Source organism: Poecilia latipinna, unplaced genomic scaffold, assembly GCF_001443285.1.
Source record: "Poecilia latipinna isolate Pla-1442-1.1 unplaced genomic scaffold, P_latipinna-1.0 Scaffold638, whole genome shotgun sequence".
In the NCBI taxonomy this organism is placed as follows: domain Eukaryota; kingdom Metazoa; phylum Chordata; class Actinopteri; order Cyprinodontiformes; family Poeciliidae; genus Poecilia; species Poecilia latipinna.
In genome coordinates, this window is record NW_015113254.1 from 20,833 (window position 1) to 38,332 (window position 17,500).

The 17,500-nt window shown below is 40.4% G+C and overlaps 1 protein-coding gene across 5 annotated transcripts in view; it reads left to right on the forward strand.

Annotated features, from left to right (window-relative positions):
- The first annotated feature begins 738 nt into the window (after positions 1–738).
- The window catches only part of arhgef28a (Rho guanine nucleotide exchange factor (GEF) 28a), a 33,333-nt gene continuing 16,571 nt past the window's right edge, over positions 739–17,500 (forward strand). Inside the window, exons 1-24 of one of the 5 annotated variants that reach the window (XM_015043542.1) lie at positions 739–1,291; positions 2,654–2,726; positions 6,770–6,879; positions 6,953–7,194; positions 7,294–7,468; positions 7,572–7,677; positions 8,087–8,182; positions 9,070–9,112; positions 9,886–9,987; positions 10,552–10,675; positions 11,736–11,871; positions 11,944–11,999; positions 12,087–12,147; positions 12,269–12,404; positions 12,490–12,605; positions 13,640–13,786; positions 14,085–14,335; positions 14,402–14,527; positions 14,613–14,730; positions 14,834–15,082; positions 15,193–15,269; positions 15,354–15,532; positions 16,219–16,310; positions 16,419–16,604. In XM_015043542.1, the coding sequence (XP_014899028.1) occupies positions 1,280–1,291; positions 2,654–2,726; positions 6,770–6,879; positions 6,953–7,194; positions 7,294–7,468; positions 7,572–7,677; positions 8,087–8,182; positions 9,070–9,112; positions 9,886–9,987; positions 10,552–10,675; positions 11,736–11,871; positions 11,944–11,999; positions 12,087–12,147; positions 12,269–12,404; positions 12,490–12,605; positions 13,640–13,786; positions 14,085–14,335; positions 14,402–14,527; positions 14,613–14,730; positions 14,834–15,082; positions 15,193–15,269; positions 15,354–15,532; positions 16,219–16,310; positions 16,419–16,604 (3,013 nt within the window). In that variant the 5' untranslated portion in view covers positions 739–1,279. The remainder of the gene's footprint in view (positions 1,292–2,653; positions 2,727–6,769; positions 6,880–6,952; positions 7,195–7,293; positions 7,469–7,571; positions 7,678–8,086; positions 8,183–9,069; positions 9,113–9,885; positions 9,988–10,551; positions 10,676–11,735; positions 11,872–11,943; positions 12,000–12,086; positions 12,148–12,268; positions 12,405–12,489; positions 12,606–13,639; positions 13,787–14,084; positions 14,336–14,401; positions 14,528–14,612; positions 14,731–14,833; positions 15,083–15,192; positions 15,270–15,353; positions 15,533–16,218; positions 16,311–16,418; positions 16,605–17,500) is intronic. The other 4 variants (XM_015043543.1, XM_015043545.1, XM_015043544.1 and 1 more) reach the window with 4 other exon arrangements.

Genomic DNA, 17,500 nt, shown 5'->3' on the forward strand with positions numbered 1-17,500 from the left:
TTACCATGACAAGAGACAATAAATGATACAATAAATGTCCTCACCCTCTGGGGTATGCTGTCTTGTTTTTACATCTTGTATTTAACTGAAGTTTGAATTCAGGTCAACTCACAGAAGAGACTGTTGAAATAAAAGCAAGGTTCTGAAAATATTTGTAAAAGAGAGAAAAATGGAAATTGGAAAAAATCCAAGATTTACTCAGCTGTAATTCTTACATTCCTGACCCATTGGAGTCTAACGTGTGTCTGGATGGATATAGCATCTAACAGTATAACTCTAGACTCACACTCACACTGGCGTTCATTCATTTTTAAAGCGGTTTATCAGCGTCACTCTCCTGCGTTTTAAGGTTCTGTGATTTCTGTATGTTCGCTTTCCCCTCGTAACTCCGTGCAGACCCTGGGAGACGGCGCTGTCGCTCCGACTAAATGAGTATTTCACTTGTTCCAACCTAATAATCAGAGGACTCTAGATTAGCGCCAATAATTATCAGCTTAAGAACTCGTGTTTCCCACCGTCCCGTTCAGACGGCTGGCGATGGGAAGCCTCTGCGCGGGTATGTGAGCGCGCAGGCTTCACCGCAGAGCTGTAGGAAGCGAACCACCACAGATTCACTTGTGCAAACACCGGGATCGTTGAACATCCATCACTAGCAGCCTGCAGAAACTAGAAAAAAAAAAAAAAAACACTTTTAACAAATGCCATAAAAGGAGACGCGCCCCTGTGCAGTGTAAGACAGAAAATGAGTCGATTGTTTCTGTTTTATCCAAACCCCACCTCCTTCCTCGCGTGACATGCTCAGGCTGGTTTGGAAACCCACGTAGAGAAAGATTTTGATCAGTTCTTTTTATTTTTTTTTCCTTTTTTATATCTGTCAGTGGCTAGATCTCCCCCCGTAACTTGGAGCCACTCTTTCTGGTTACCATAGAGACGGCAGATGGTGGTATCGACTCATGAAGGCAGGCAGGAAGTGTACTTCAGTATTGACCTTAACCCTGTCCCGACTTCTGCAGTCGTCCATTAATTCTCTTGAAATAACAACTTCTCAGCAGGGAGTGTGTGTTCTTTCTCAGGTCCAGCCGCAGCGGACGGACAAAACATCCCATTTGTTTCTTTTGGATTTGTGGACTGAAGAGTTAGGAGAGAGCCTGATCTCGTTCTTTCCACACGACTCGCTTTGTTTATTTTTAAGTGGTGGTGTTTTATTCAACACCTTTTGTTTAATGCTTTCTGTTTTGGCACAGGTGGGACCAAGGAGCTTCATGTCGATGGGAAAGAGATGGTGGACAATGTGAGTATTCTTACAGAAACAAAATGTCTCAACATTTTGCTTTTATAGTGTCTTGCAAGAACTTTTTTTTTCTCACAACTGTTCCTTATTACAACAATTACTCTTAAATCATTCATGGTTTTGAAAGTTTTTACAAATAAAAGTCAGAAAAGTAGTCCATTCTTCAATGCAAGATTTCTGAAAGCCAGTCATGTCTTCTGAAAGCATCAGTGAATGTCAGGCTTCATTCTTACCAATGATTCTTGCTTGGATTTAGGTGTGGACTTTGACTAGGTCATTCTGAAACTGCAATATGCTATTCTCTAAATGATTTGTTTGCAACCTTCCTAAGTGACTCCTTGAACATAATAACTTGGGCCAAAAATGATAAAGAACCAACCAACTGATGATTTTAAATACAGTTACAATAATAAATGCAGGTCTCAGAAGTTTTTCAATTTTTTCGATGCAGTAATTGAATTAAACTCCCCACAACAGAATGACACTAAAAGCACCAGCATTATTCTTTTATTTCTATTTTTCTTGTATTTTGTCTAGAAACTATAAATATTCTTTGCATCATTTTCTACAGAAGAAATTGTGTGCTTTTTTTGGGGCAAAAGTTTTAAGTTTTTCTTCACTTTAAAGTCCCAAAATTGAAGTAAATGATGTTTCTTTTAGAAGAGGTAGATATTTATAAAAAAAAAATGTTAGCTGTCTTTTGCCAAGGTCATGTAGCCTTAGCGGCTCTAAGCTGGTTTTATTCAGCTGAACTGTGTCAAAACTAGTCCTAAATTGATAACTATATATATACATCGTCATAGAAACGTGATCAGTATCAATAGATAATACGTCTGATAGAGTGAACTCCACCCAGAACCACACAGCATTCTGGAGGGTGTAGGCAGAGGAAAGGCTTTAGCTGCTCAACCTCTAATGATGTTGGTGGTATTGACTCGTTCAGTCTTTTGGTTACCTAGCAACAACCTGTTGAGTGGGTTGCACAGCAACAGTTTCAGGTTTCACCAGCGTTCCTCATAACTGCTTATAATTAAACAGCAACAGAGTTTTTCAGCGTTGTGTGATGATGCGTTTAGGGGCTTGGGTGATGTTGGCTTCCCCGCATCACTTAAAGTTTTGGACGATGGCCACCAAAGTGTCAGAGTAGAACAGGGTGAATATGAACACGGTACCACAATGTTTATTTGTAGAAACTTTTAGAAAATCCTGAACTATTATGCAACACTTTGTTTTGGTTTGTACGCTGTTTGAGGTTGTAATGTAGCAAAAAATATATAAAAAAATGGCACATACTTGCCCTGGACAGTGCATTTAATTTTTTTTATGTCTTCTGTGTGCCTTTGTGTTCCTTCCTTTTTTAAGGTTTTTGACGATCCGACGACGTTGTTTTTAATCGACACCGATAGCGAAGAGGAAAACTCGCTGTCGCTTCCCGGTAATTCTTCCCCCTTCTACTCCTGATTTAGATGTATTCATCCCACTCCCTGAGCTTCTTCCATTTTACCACAACAGCCTAATATTCCCGTCTCTGTCTGAAATGACAAACAGCTAAGCCCTAAAAGAACACAACAAAATTTTTGTGGCTGCAGAGAACAGCGGGGGTGTAGGAACAGTACACCATCACCGGCTGGAATCCTTTTTTTATTTTAGGACTGGCACGATGCGCAACCGGTCTTCTGTTTTGAATCACATCACTGGAAATCAATACAGTTAGTATTTCACAGCCGCAGAGAGGGATGCGCTCCTGCCTGACCTGCAGTGGTTTGTGGATCTGGAAGCCCGTTCTGGTCGTGTCCAGCCACAACTCCACAACTAGTCGTTTTCCAGAGTCCAGGAATCTGCCCCATCACCGGGACAAAGATGGGAATGGGGTCAGGTTCGTTCCACTCAGAATCAGTCTGACCTGGGTGTCTCGTCCTCTCTTCCCCCTCTGTGTTCCCCCCAGAGTTGTCACCCTGCCATCCCCCTCCCCCAGCTTCCCCGATTAGACGGAAGAGCTGTCAGTACGAAGGAACGAGAGTTGGAATGTTAATAAGCTAAAGTGCTTATAAAGCGTCAGAGTTTAGACAACATGCTTACTTTAGGATAATGTTTTTTCTTTTTTTTCTTTTGAGTTAAAATCCCTTTGTGTCATCCAAATGCTTTAGTTATTGCATCTACGTGAGGCGGCCAGAGTTATTGTTTCTTTCCAAATCTGCTAGGATGATCATAATAGTTCCTCCGGTTTCGCCGACATAACTCAGCGCCTGTCGGTTATTGTTGGAGCGAAGCGCCGTGACGTTCTGTCTACCAGCAGAGACCAATCTGTCACCAGCCCTCGGGTCGGACGGAGGGAAGATTTTCATGTCTCTGCTTGTGGTTGTATTTAAACACAAAAGCAGGAGGATAAAGACGCAGTGCTTTCCAAATCTTCCTCACGTTTTCTCATGCTGCAAGCGAAAGACGTTACATGCATGTTGGGACGTTACGTGAAAGATTCAGGATTCTGAAGTTTTTATTTTTTGTGTCCAGGGAAACGGCACGCTGTGTAAGAAACACAGAGCCTGTGATCTTGGCAGATTCACCTGTGTGATTTAAAGGGACACAGTGATCCGTAATGTGGGGTTGGGGGGGGGGGGGACTCCCAGGTTAATTGTGGAGCTTTGATGTTTTTTCAACATCAAACAGCTGCATTTAAAGTTAAAGATACCCAGATATCATCTGCTGCTGAAAATGTTTATTTTTGATGAGCAGTCTAAATCTTCAACTCATAAAATCAAGTCAACACCTTCTTTAACCTTAAGAAGTGATAATATACATCATTTCAACAGTTTTCTCAAAATCCACCCAAAATCACTCGTCTAAGTTTTTTTTTCTTCATTAAAACAGCAGAACTAGTTAAGAATTTGTTCTTTTTGTAAATTAAAAACTCTACAGATATGAACTTAAATGTCATACTTTCAGTATGAGATTATCCAGAATAGCTTAGTCATTGTGTTCCTACTTGCAGGGATAATCAAGATGATTTTTTTTTATTGTGTCATTTTGTTTCTGAACCAAAGTCCTTGAGCTTAAACATGCCTGACTTTATTGTTTATTTCTAAAGGACTATTGGAGTCGGCACATCCAGCTATAAAGAGCCATTAGACGCCCGTCTCGTTCGGTTACACAAACATAACTTGCAGACAGAAGCTGTTTTCCTTCTTCTTTACACATTGAAGCTTTTAATGTGTTACAATGGTCCAGTCTAATTGCCAGACTAACTCGTGGTCAGCAGAATACAAATTCACACCGCACTTTTCAGATTTTTACTTATAGAAATCTGTAAAAAAAAAAAAAAAGAAAAGAATTAGAATTTGCCCTTCACTTCAAAATGATTTGCTTCTTTCTGTTTATTACTTAAAATGTTGCTCCAACCCTTCTCAGTTTGTAGAACGGATTTAAAGGAGTGCCACGCTGCTTTGCAAATGGGAGAAGTTAAGGACAGGCCTGGATCTAAAACATCTGCCCCAGCGTGTTTAAACTCCAGTGTCTTCACTGTGTGAGAGAAGCAAAGAGGAAATGCCTCTGAGATGCCCAGGATTTCCTTTACATTAGTGCAGCCTTGGCTGGTTCAGACATCAAAGACTGGGTGGAAAGCGCACTCATCAAACGGGGCAATTTTCCACGCTGTTATTCTGCCACTCCTGCTGATATGCTGCAGCACACGTACTTACAGATTGCACAAGTACTGCTCTGCTCAGTCACAGACATGCATGGATCCTCTTTAACATTGTTCTGAGCTGGAAAATTGTGTCTGCGCGTTATTTTGACGGTTAGGATTTCATGTGCAAAACATGAAATAGCCTTGGAGATGCAGTTTGTTGCGTGTTTAATCATTTACCCATTGCTTATTTTAATAAAATGATGTCGGCTCGCCGATGTTTTTCTACATGAGTCACAGGAAAGAAGGAGTGTAGGAAGTCCATTTTTACCAGTTTCTGAAATGGATAGTTCTACTGGAAATCAGGCAGGAAGTTTTTTTTTTCTTTTTTTCCCCTCCCACTCCACTGAATTTATTTTTTTCCACTGCTTGAGTCTTGTTCTGGCCAGGTCTCCACCAGCTCTTTGTGATTGGTTTTAAAACCAAACGTTTGATATAGTATTTTTAAAAATAATCTTCTCTCTCAATTTGCAAATCTATAGATGATGATAGGAGTTTAGTAACCTAAAATATTCCTTCAAGGCTTCCACAGGTTTACATTTCCAGGGTACTTATGAAATTCTGATGTTTTTCATTACTTATGCTTCCTGGTTTGACATAACTGTCATGTCCAAAAATATTATGTAATCTTTATTTATTCAGACAATAATTTTTTTAAAGAAGGAATATATTATCCTCAGTTATTTCTTTGACAATTGCTGCGAGAAAAAATATTAATTCAATTTTTATGTATTTTTTTTTAGAAGAGGTTTTATTTTTGTATTTTTATTGAGAAAATTTTATCTTTTCTCAGTGGGGAACCTCGGCAGCAAAGTAACCTAAAAATTGATGCACACACATTCTCGCAAGCTAAAATATAAACAAAAAATAAGAGACTTTACACTACGGACAAATGTACAACATTTAAAAAGAAAAAATACTGTAAGCCTACAGTTATCGAAAATAGCTCGGCTGCCTTGGGTTCAGAGAAACTAATTTAAAAAAAATGTGCTTGTAATATAATGTAATATGCTGACGTTTATCACTTTTATCGCTCTACACACATCATTTGCAGCGAGAGAGGCCAGCAGTTGGCTTGTCAAGATTTAAGACCTGACCGTTTTATATTAGAAGAGTGAGCACAAACATTAAGCAGATGTATCACAGCAAAAGGGCCCTGACTCCGAGAACGTCAATGCAATCCACCTTATTTTTCACCAAACACATGGGGCCTGTCGGCGAGGATGATGTGTAGAGGTTTTTTACAAAAACAATCCTTTAAAGGTCAAACAGGAGTAGGTATGCAGCAGCTCATCATATTTTCCTTTCTTCTCTCTAAGCCTCGACATTCGTGCAAAGAGAGAGTGATGCACTGTGGCTTGAAAAAAGCAGGGAAAAAGAAAAAAGAAAATCCTGAACCAGAATAAAGCATGGGGTAACACGAGTCAGGAGAAAGTAGATATATCTTAATAGTCCAGCACTGTGATATGTTGATAATCGGTTCTCTAAGTTTGGCATTTCTGTGTGTGTTAGAAACTTTTTTTTTCTCCCGGATTACTTGTCGTATTACTTTGGATTACTCTGAAAGCTGCGGTCTCTAAGCAGACATCCACGTATCTGGCTAAGGTCTTGATGAATTGTTAGAATTTTAAAGTAATTTCTCACCAGGCAGTCTGGTAATAAATCCTTCAGCGCTACAAAAACAACGATCTGGCACTGCTGGATTAAATAAAAAAAAACGACCGAGCAAATATATGGAGAAGATTTAACAGACCACACTGGGAAGCGTAATGAGATTTTTGCTGTGTTTGTCTTAGTAAATGGGCACCGCAGACGGGACAGAGAAGTTCAGAACCAGTTCAGCCAGCGGGCTTCGGACCCTTTACTCTCCATCGTCAACGACTCGGATCACACCCAGCAGACTCAGGTTGTACATTTTCTTTTTCAGTTAATCCTATCCTCAACTTTTTTTTTTTTAACATTTCTGTTCTTAACTTCAGGCTTGTGAAGAGGACGTTAAGGTAAGAATAGATGACGTGACGCATGACAGCACGGGGACTGACGGCGGCTTGTGGGACCCCGACGATCTTCTCGCGACCGACACCCCTCCGCCTCGGCGCCGCCGTGAAGACCTCCTCCCTGGGTCAGTCTCTCTCTCACCAGTCGATCGGGCCCTCACCAGGCTGAGCCGTCGGCCCTTCACGGAGCCAAGCAGCCCGCCGTTGGAAACCTGTGACATCAGGTATTACATTTTCCTTTGTTGTAGTCTCTCTGTGCCAGTGTTCCTGTTGTCATGACTTATTTATGATGTTTTTATTCCCCCCCCGCTGCCGCCGCCCAGCCTGGTGGCCCTGGAGGTGGACAGTGAGGAAGAAGCTCCGGGGCCAAAGTCTCTGCTTTCCCGGCTGTTTTCAGACGTTGGCAGAAGCGAAGACAAGAAGGAAACTCCGCGTCCAGCTCCCGATCTCACTTGCACTCGGAGCCAGTCGGCCTCGGCGTGCGAACCCATCTCCAAAGTAAAATTAGCAGTCGCACTTTGACAAACTTTTTTTTCACACCTTTTATGTATTTATTTATTTATTTATTTATTTATTTATTTTTACCTCATTTTGTTTTTAGGACTTGAGTGAGGAAGGTGTTCGACTTCGCTCCTATTCCTACTCGTACTCCAAGTTCTGTCCAAGTCGAAACCCCAGGGAGAACCACACACCAGAAGGTAGCCCCGGTCGGTAAACCTCAGTCCGCTTAACACCCAGAGCATTTCAGTCTAACACACCACTAATTTTCTTGACATTTTCTTCCACTAATGGAATAATCTGACACGTTGTGTTAATTTGTGAGCTACAGTCTTAACACTAATATAAAGTACAGTCATGTTCGCGTAGTTGTTGGACAGTGCAGCTTGACGGGGTTTGAAAATATCCATACTTGACATTATTTAGCTTCAAAATGCAGCACACTTAAACACCACATTTTCTGAAAAGAAATATAAATTTTTCACCCTATTTGTCAAATAACACAAACCCTGCTGCGTATCTCTCTGCTGGAACCTGACTGTACTGTTCACGCTGATAGTTTGCACCCTCGTCCTGTAGTGGTTGTGTTAGCCGCCTTCTGTCCACTGTGCCCTGTAGATGGCGTTCTCCACAGCGTCAGCCACAGCCGATCTCTCCTTCAGGCGCTCTCTCTGTCTAAATCCACCCTGTCTCTGTCTCTGCTCCACCCAGGCAGTAAGTACTGGACGCCTGCAGCCACCGCACCACACCCTGCACTTCACTGAGAGCACTTCTACTTGTGTGTGTGTGTGTGTGCGTGCGTGTGTGTGTAAGTGAGGCAGAGTGTTTGGGAAAGCAAGGATACAACATCTGAAGATGGAAAATTATGAAAATAAGAATTTACATTTCTAGCTAGCAGAACTGTGTGATTATTATTTTTTTTTACTTTTGGGCTTCCTGTCTCATTTTATGTCATTCTTATGTCTGAAATGTTAAAATCTGCAAAACAAACTTATTTAGATGGTGGAAAGAAGGAGAATTAGGTGACAGTCTAGACAATATTTTCTTTAACGTTTTAAAAAGACATGAATTTAGCTCCATTAATAAGAACTATTATTTAAAAGTGAGTTTGTCGATTTTTTATTTCTGTGAATAGCTTTATTCCTACTTTCAGTTAATCCTAATCTTAAAAAAAAACTTAGAATTTAAAAAGTGCCTCTTTTTAATTTAAATGACAGTCTGACATGAAAATAAATGCATATGAGTAAAAGCTCCTTTTAAAAGTGTTAGATGAATTGAAATTCATGACGTACTTTGTCATAGTTTTTATGATATTTTCTTGTAATCTGGGAGGATTCATGATAAAATCGAGCTTCTGCTTTAACATTTATTGTTCCTGTTTTGATGAAGTTGTCATTTATCAGCATCTCAGATCAGTTTTTAGAACGCATGAAGAAGTTCAGACAGTTTGTTTGCCTTCGTCACAAACACTCATGATTTTCAAATCTCGTTAAAGACTGAAAGTTATTGAGGCTTTATTTTTACTATTGATGTTTTTGCAGCTTTCCTTTTTGTTTTCCATCAAAGACTTTATCAGCTTCTCTTGTTGTATCTCTCCACAGAACAAAGAGCCTCCAGCATTTCAGAGCAGCCCAATGATAAAAGGTATTGATTTTATGTAACGGACTCTTATTTTTTTTTTCTTTGCAGTTTCAATTGATATCTTAGTATATCTTGAATTTATTTATTTATTTTTTTTACATTCTGTCACATTACAACCACGCATATACATGTATTTTATTGGGTTTGCATGTGATAGACCAAAACAAAGCAGAGCATAGTTGTCAAGTAGAAGGAATATTTATTTAATTTAAAAAAAACTTAGCAAGACTTGGCAAACTCGCTCATCCTTGTCTGTTTTCAAATGGATTTCATAGAAGTTCTGGTTGTATGTTTTGGGTCATTATCACCCAAATGATAACAGGTGAACTTCTGCCTCAGATATTTTGCAGCCTCTCATAGGTTTTTGTCAAAGATTACCCTATATTTACTGATATTTAACTCCTTCCACCTTCCCTTCAGCTATGATCCTAAAGCATGATGCTGCCGAGACTTTTCTTAAAGGAGCGGATGGTTTAACTTGTGGCTTCTGGCTAAAATAAAACCAGAAGCCACTTTATGATGAATATAAAGTATTAATTGCTAATACTTTATATTCACTTCATCATTTGGCTCCTGTTCCAACACAAGCAAAGTCAAATATTTCACTGACATCCATTTTCTCCCTGATAACTACTTAGTCTTAGAGGAAGATATCAGACCGTCTGCAAATCGCAGAGATAAACTTTAATACTTTACAAGCAGTGTATGTATGATGTCTTTTTATTTCTATGGCTTCACAAAGCTTCAGTGTGTGTGTGTGTCCGTGTGTTTTCCAGAGAGGTTAGGTTCCGTAAGCGGGCCCAGTCCGCTGACGACGAGGGCAGCGCTGAGCTGGCAGAGTCGCTGCAGCATCTCACCCTGTCTGAGTTTCTCAAAGAGTATGTGTACGGGACCGACCTCTGTTGACCTCTCCCTGACTGTCCCGCAGATGGACATACTAACCCAAAACAAAACTGGTAGCTCCTTCCCCATCTGGCTCCCAACAGCGCTAGAGCAACTTGAGCCCCCACTGACTGTAGCATGCACAGGTGTCTTAGTCCGTCTCGGATGTTTTTAGCCTTTAGCTCTGCTTCTAACTCTTACTCGTTCTCACGTCACAGCAGTGCAGAAGCGGAACACAGTTTTCTTACGTTTTACTTACTAACAAAAAGGATTCTTGAGATGTTTTCATGTCGTTGCTTTGACTATCTGGGAATGCCGTGCTCCGAAACACATCCGATTTGAGAATGAACCTTTGCACCTTAAACTAACCGGATACTTTTCATTTACCTGGAGATTTATCTCAAAACCAGCTTTTGTTCTGCTTGACTTGGTTGTTTTCTTTACCTCCCAAGAAAAACAAGAAGAAGAAGAAAAAAAAGTGACAATTTTGAGTCTGCCTTATGAAAATCATCCACTCTGTATCTGGAGTTATAAAACTTTGGGACCTTTATTTTGTGCAGGATTGAAGAAGAGGAGTTGGAGAAGTGCAACATTCCTACCAAGGCAGAGTCAGAGAAGTATAGAGTCACTCGCACATTCAGCTTTCTGAAGAACAGGATGTCCAGCACACGCAACAAGAGCAAGGTAAACCCAACTGCAGATTTCCAACTAGGGATGCATATTGGAGCAGCATCAATGTTGTCCTTAGTGCTTGGTTTTTGTCGCTGTTGAGAAAAACAGGTCAGACTGCAGTACCTGGAACTAAGCAGAGGCAATAATAGAATGACTTACTACTTTTAGCTGTTGTTATAAGAATCATGGTTTATTATGATATCAATAAACTGGGTGCAAACTCCCAAAACAGACGTTATGGTTCGGATTAATTTTGCTGCTTGAAATTTCTTCCCCACACTTGGTTCCATGTGATCATCAATAAATATTAACTGATTTGAAACATTACAAAATAATTCTGGTTTTGAGTGCTAAAGTTACACTACAAAACAGTGTAACTAATTTATGATGAGGATGTTTATTTTTAGAGCTATTCACTGTACATCCTAATAATTTAAATTTTAAATCCTTTCTTTTCATTTTTAGTTGTTATAATAAATCCCACAGATCCACCTCGAACTCAACCTTACCCATCCTTTCCGTAACCTGATCCTAACTCTGTTATGGAGTGTTTTTGGCTCTGTACTGAATAAAATAAATCCCACCTCTAGTCTCAGTTTTAGTCTCAGTAAAGATGCTGAAGCTTTACAATTCCCGACTCCACTCTGGTATGAACTGTTCGATTGTCTTTTGGCTTTCTGAGAGACTCAACCAGGACACAGTTCTGGGAATAACTCAAGGTCAGAGCGACAGACCAAACATGGTGTCCGGCCTCTTCCCTTTCAATGATTAATCCACGGTTGTTGAGTCAGCACAGGGACTGGAAGCCCTCCCCGATTTCAGTCTGTTTACACTTTGGTATGCTTCCGAGTCCGAGGACTTTTCTTACAGCTTGGAGGGAGGCGGGAATTGCTTCCATGCTTTTTTTTTTTTTTTTTCCCCCCACACGAGGTATATTTAACGTGTGAAATCGAAACTTTAGAAGACATTCTCTGAAGCCAGTCTTTAATGCGACTGTTACACTGTAGATGTAGGTGTAGTTATCTCTACGGTTTGGCTGTTGACACCTATGTCTCTGGCACGGTTTTCGAAGGGGAAAGGGAAGGACAGAGAAGCCAAGGATAAGCACCTGAACGGCCACCGGTTTGCTACGGGCCCCTGTTTAGGTCCCACGCTGTGTGTGGTGTGTGACAAACCAGCTTCTGGGAAGGACCTTCTGCACTGCTCAGGTGGGTGAAAGGTAAACTCAAATGCCCAGGAGTCACCTGACTGAAATCATCAGTGGCTCGTTCCTCCCTCAGGTTGCACCGCTATTGTCCATAAGAGCTGTAAGGAGTCCGTCCCGCCATGCTTGAAGGTTGGTCCGCTTTTTATTTGGTTCTCTACTTGAAAAATAAAATGGTCTCAATAGAGCTTTAATCAGATTTTCTTATATGTTGCTTAGAAACTACAGGATAGATCTGCGAATACCGTGGAGAAAAGTAAGACGGCGTCTCTTCCACAGAGTAAGATTTTACAGAGTCTAAGTTGAGCATTACAGATTTAACAAAACAATGCAGAAAAAAGTTTGGCATTTGCTTTTTTTTTTTAAGTATAATAACTGATCTTTGTCTATTTTCCCCTCAGACTTCACAGTGAGAGACAGTCCATCCCATTCTGTGATCCCCATTTCTGCTCCTCAACCTGTCCTCACCCCAAAGGAGAGGAAGGACACTGGGACGCAGTCATGCTCTTTGCCTGGAAGCTTACCCAACAGTGACAGGTCATTGCACAGTTGGAGTTTATTACTTAGATTAATGGGATGATAACAGTAATAACACACTCCCGTGTTCCACTTTGTGGTACAGTATGCTCTGCGAGAGTTCAGAGGCAGAAACTGAAGCCCTGAGGCCGAAAAGCCATTCGGAGGAGCTCCTGCCAACTCCGGGCTCCTCTGCCTCTAATGAGTCATCCTTCGGAGACGGTATGAGATCCAGTAAGGCTTCATGTTGAAAATATCCACAAAGCAAAAGAAAAATTAGATATGCATTAGATCTGCGTCGGTCTCTGATCTCCTGCTTTGTAAAGCTTTGACTGACTAGCGTAAATATAAGTAGATCCAGATTTTTCACCGATCGAAATATTTTGCTCTAGATAATCAATCTGTTAATCATAATCTGTTAACGCTTGGATTTGTTGCCTACTCTGACCAAAATAATATCAGATTTAGATTTTTGAGGGTCCATTCAACCTAAAAGTCATTTTTTTCCGGTCAGAACCAATTCCTTTGTACATCTCTAAAAGAAATGCATTTCTTTTAACCCACATAGTCTGACACTCTTCCCTCAAAGTGGTAAATGACTAAAAAAAAAGCAAGTTTACCTCAAAAAAAAGATGTTCAATAATAGATGTTTGGGGAAAAACACAAGAAAATGCAACTTTCAGTCATAATTTTTACTTCAAATGGTTTGAAAGTAAGAGGGAAATTACATTTCCATCCATTTTTCAGTAATTATTTTTCTGTGTCTTTTCCAGTTATTCCTGGTGTTGTTGTTTTGAATGTACTATGTATGACCTCTTAATGAAATTTAAGCTTAAGTCAATTTAAATGAACATAAAATTGACATTATAGTATTTGATCTTCAAAAATGTGTTAAGAATCAACATTCTTGATCATCTCACCCCTTTATATCTGATGGTGAAAAATCTTTTGCTTCAGTTCGACATTTCTTTTGAACCGAGTCGAGCACAATTCCTTTTTAATTAGGCTTGGCATCTTCCAAATTTAGCCTCTAATTTTTTTTCCTCACAGCCAGCTAATGGTGGATGTCACTGATAAGGATGAAAAAAGAAATTAGTCTTTTTAACTGAATTTCTTTGCAGGCTCTTGCTCAAAATTCAAGCAAATGCTGAGAACAAAACATATCAAAGTGGATGTCCGTTTTAAAAGCACAGTGAAGACCGTTTATGTAAAAGAAAAACGATGAGAGTTAATTTTGCACCTTTCTCTCTCCTCAGACTGTGTGGACTCGTACATTCAGACTCACGGCAACATTTTAGCGGATTCTGCTGATTACGATGCCGAGTCGTGGAGTTTGACGGTGGAGCACAAGTTTTGCAAGAGGCAAGACAAGCGGGCCGTCAAGAGGCAGGACGTTATCTACGGTAAGCAAACGTTAAAGGGATGATTTGTTTTGTCATGTGCTGTAATCACATAATTGTTTCAAAAATTGTCAGATTGAGTAACATTTTTGTAAGCAGCATTTCTTTTCCTCTTGACACCACGGGTTGTGAAAGACCAAGATAAAGTTGTGAAGCAGAAGAAAAAAAAGGACAACAGAAAAGTTTTTGCCTTCATCTGTATTAGTCAAATCTCTTTTTTTTTTCTCTTCACAATACAACAATATTTGACTTTGGATTGAAGTTTGTAGCTAGTGCTGATTGAGCGTTTGACCCGACACAGAGCTGATGCAGACTGAGCTCCACCACCTTCAGACTCTGCACATCATGGCCGAGGTTTTCCGGCGAGGCATGAAGGAAGAGGTGCAGCTGGACGCCGAGTCGGTGGAGCGGGTGTTTCCCTGCCTGGACCAGCTGCTCGCCTTCCACCACGCCTTCTTCGCTGCCATGAAGGAGCGGCGTCAGAGCTCCGGGCAGCCCCCGGGTCACAGGAACTACCTGATACAGCAAATCGGTGACATCCTGCTCCGACAGGTTAGCCCTAACTTTACATGTTATCAATATTTCAGAGGCCAGTGCAATAATGAAACCTGCCTGTAGTTCTCAGAAGAGAATGGAGAAAAAATGAAGCAGGTGTACGGAGAGTTCTGCAGTCATCACAACGAAGCAGTCGCCTTTTTCAAGGATCTCATGCAGCATAATAAGAGATTTCAAAGCTTCATTAAGGTATTTCCTGTCCTAAATGTTATTTAGCATCGTTACAATTTAGTGGAAATAGACACTGTGTAATAAAATCTATTCATTTTTAAAGCAACAAGGTCATAACTCTTTGGTGCGGCGGAGAGAGATCCCAGAATGCATTTTGCTGGTAACTCAAAGGATCACAAAATACCCAGTGCTGCTGGAGAGGATCCTACACTATACTCAAGGTCAGGCAGCTACTGCCCTCTGCTGTTAAATCACAGTCACTGCAGGGACTGAAACAAGCACACCAAAATTGTTGTATCTTTTTTGTCCTTTCTGATCTTCCAGAGCAAACAGAGGAGCATGCCAACCTTTCCAAAGCCCTGACTCACATTCGGGACGTGATAGCGGCCGTGGACCTGAGAGTCAGCGAATACGAGCGCCACCAGAGGCTACAGGAAGTGTGGAACCGCATGGAAAACCGCAGCGCGGCCAAGCTGAAGAGCGGCAAGATCTTCCGCAAGCAGGACATGATGGGTCAAACGCTCAGACACCAGGGCATGCTGCTGTGGAAGACCGCCACTAGTCGCCTTAAAGGTGAGAATATATGATTCCCTGCTGATTGTTGCTTCACAGTTAATGTGATTGAGTTATTATATTGAAATTGATCTTGTGACATTACTTTCTGCTTATGTTGACTGTCCTAGATGTCCTGGCGCTCCTCCTCACAGACGTACTCGTCTTCCTTCAAGAGAAAGACCAGAAATACACATTTGCCGCTGTGGTGAGTGCAGCAAATAAATATCATGGGAGTTACTATCACCTTTGCCTGTATCACTCTAAGGCATTTTCTACACTTTTTCCACAGGACCAAAAGCCTCCTGTCATTGCGCTGCAGAAGTTAATAGTTCGGGAAGTGGCGAACGAGGAGAAAGGGATGTTTTTGATCAGTGCCTCTTCTGCAGGCCCAGAAATGTACGAGGTCCACACTTCATCCAAAGAGGAGCGAAATACCTGGATGAGGCTCATTAGAGAGGCCGTAGAAAGGTTGGTTTGTGTCTGGAGCTTTCAGAGCCACGTGATGCATTAATACGTTTTTGTTACATTTCAACCACGAAATTCAAAGCTTCATGTGACTCCAAGACTGTATGTTTTGTAATTTATTTTGGCATTCACGATTTGTTGTCCGAGTGTCGAAATGTGTGTCTAACACATGTACATTCACAAGCGAAGCTTTAAGACTTTTGTCTTTGAGTTTATTTCAAATGTAATGGACACTAGATAAAAAAGAAAGGGGTGGGAAGTTGTGGAAAAGGTTTAAAGGGAAAAGAGTGAAAAAGAAGCATAGAGAGAACACGAGTAAACACCCTGAAAATCTGCCTCTAAATTTGCAGAAAGAGAAAAACCAATTAAACCAAGACACTACAACAACAAACAGATTCTTATATAATAATAACAGTTATCACTGGAAACATGGTACAAGTTAAACAATATTTAGTGGCAATCGTAGCCCAACTGAGAGTGTATCTGAAAAACACCTGAATCCTAAACACCTTTAGAGACATTAGAATTGTGCAAAACCATAATAAATCACTTCCACTTTACCTTGTGTTGATCTGTCATATAAAATCCAGAAGGAAAAAAATATTTGAACTCGTAGTTGTGACGTGACAAATGTAAAAACGTTTAACTTTACTTCTATATTGTTAGTTGTATTTTATTGTTTGACTCAGCTGCCCTGAGGAGCCGGAAGAATACGCAAGTGAATCAGAAGAGGAGAAGCGAACTGCTGAGGCTCGTTTCCAGAAGATCCTCAAGATACAAGGTAAATTCGTTCCAAGCAGGTGTTGTGTATATTCTGCCGTCGGGAGTTGGGAGGTAGGCATTTTTATTTTTTTTTCTAATCTTTGAAATGCCTGAAACTACGTATCAGAGAGCTTGACGAGTCAAGACCAGCAGATCTGCTCCAGCCTGGAGGAGAAGCTGCAGATCTACACAGAGCTGTCCGCACTCAGCGGGAGGACGGATGGCGCGCTGGTGGAGCCGCGACTGCTGGTGCAGCCTCAGTCAGAGGAGCTGCCACAGGCCGCTGCGCTACTGGCTGCTGCTCTGCAAGAAGGTGGGACATAACAGTATGGCATTTTTAGCCATATTTTATTTATCTGATACATAAAATCTCAGCCTGCTTAGCTGAAATATCACACAACAAATCCATAAAGACAGGGTTTCTTTGCAGTACTGAATAATCAAAAAATCTAGGAAATTTGATTGTCAAACTCTGGAACAATATTGAAAAATTAAAATTATTTCATTTACTTTTCAGAGTGAGTTTTCGGACGGTATTGTGTTTTCTAAAAGATTAAAAAAGTAGATTCATAAAAAAATAAAACTATTTCAGACGCTGCTGTGTATTTCTATATAATCCTATGAATTCAAAATAAGAGAGGAACAATTTTACTGTTTTGGAGACTTTTACCTTTAACACTTTTGATTTGCATTCACTTTTTGACACATAAAAGAGAAAAAAAATATGCTGCAGGATTATTAAAGAGGTCGTAGTGTTAAATGTAACAGAAATTAAGGAATTGAAAGATTATTCCTATTTCTGTATTAAAGCACACTCCTTAATATTTATCAGGTTTGTATTTGACTTGAAAATAGTGCATCAGGGTACATGCTATAGACTAAAAATGCTGGGAGTTCTGACTACTGATGTGTTCAATGAGCAAAAAAAAAGTTATTTTTTTTACATGTTTGACCTGCCAATCAGGGACAATGAAAGATAAACTAGCTGGTTCCAATCTTTGGTTGTGTGATTAATGAATCTCAAGTCCTGATTTGATAAAGTGTTGCAGATTGGAAATAGAGACGATCTATATTTTTGACTAAAATGTTAAAAAACCCAAAAACTACTCTCTTAAAATATTAACATGCTTGTATTATACTTTGTTTTCCATTGTGTGCTGCTCTTGCTCAGGATCGTTCTCTTTTATTTCAGCCACGTGGTTTTTTTTT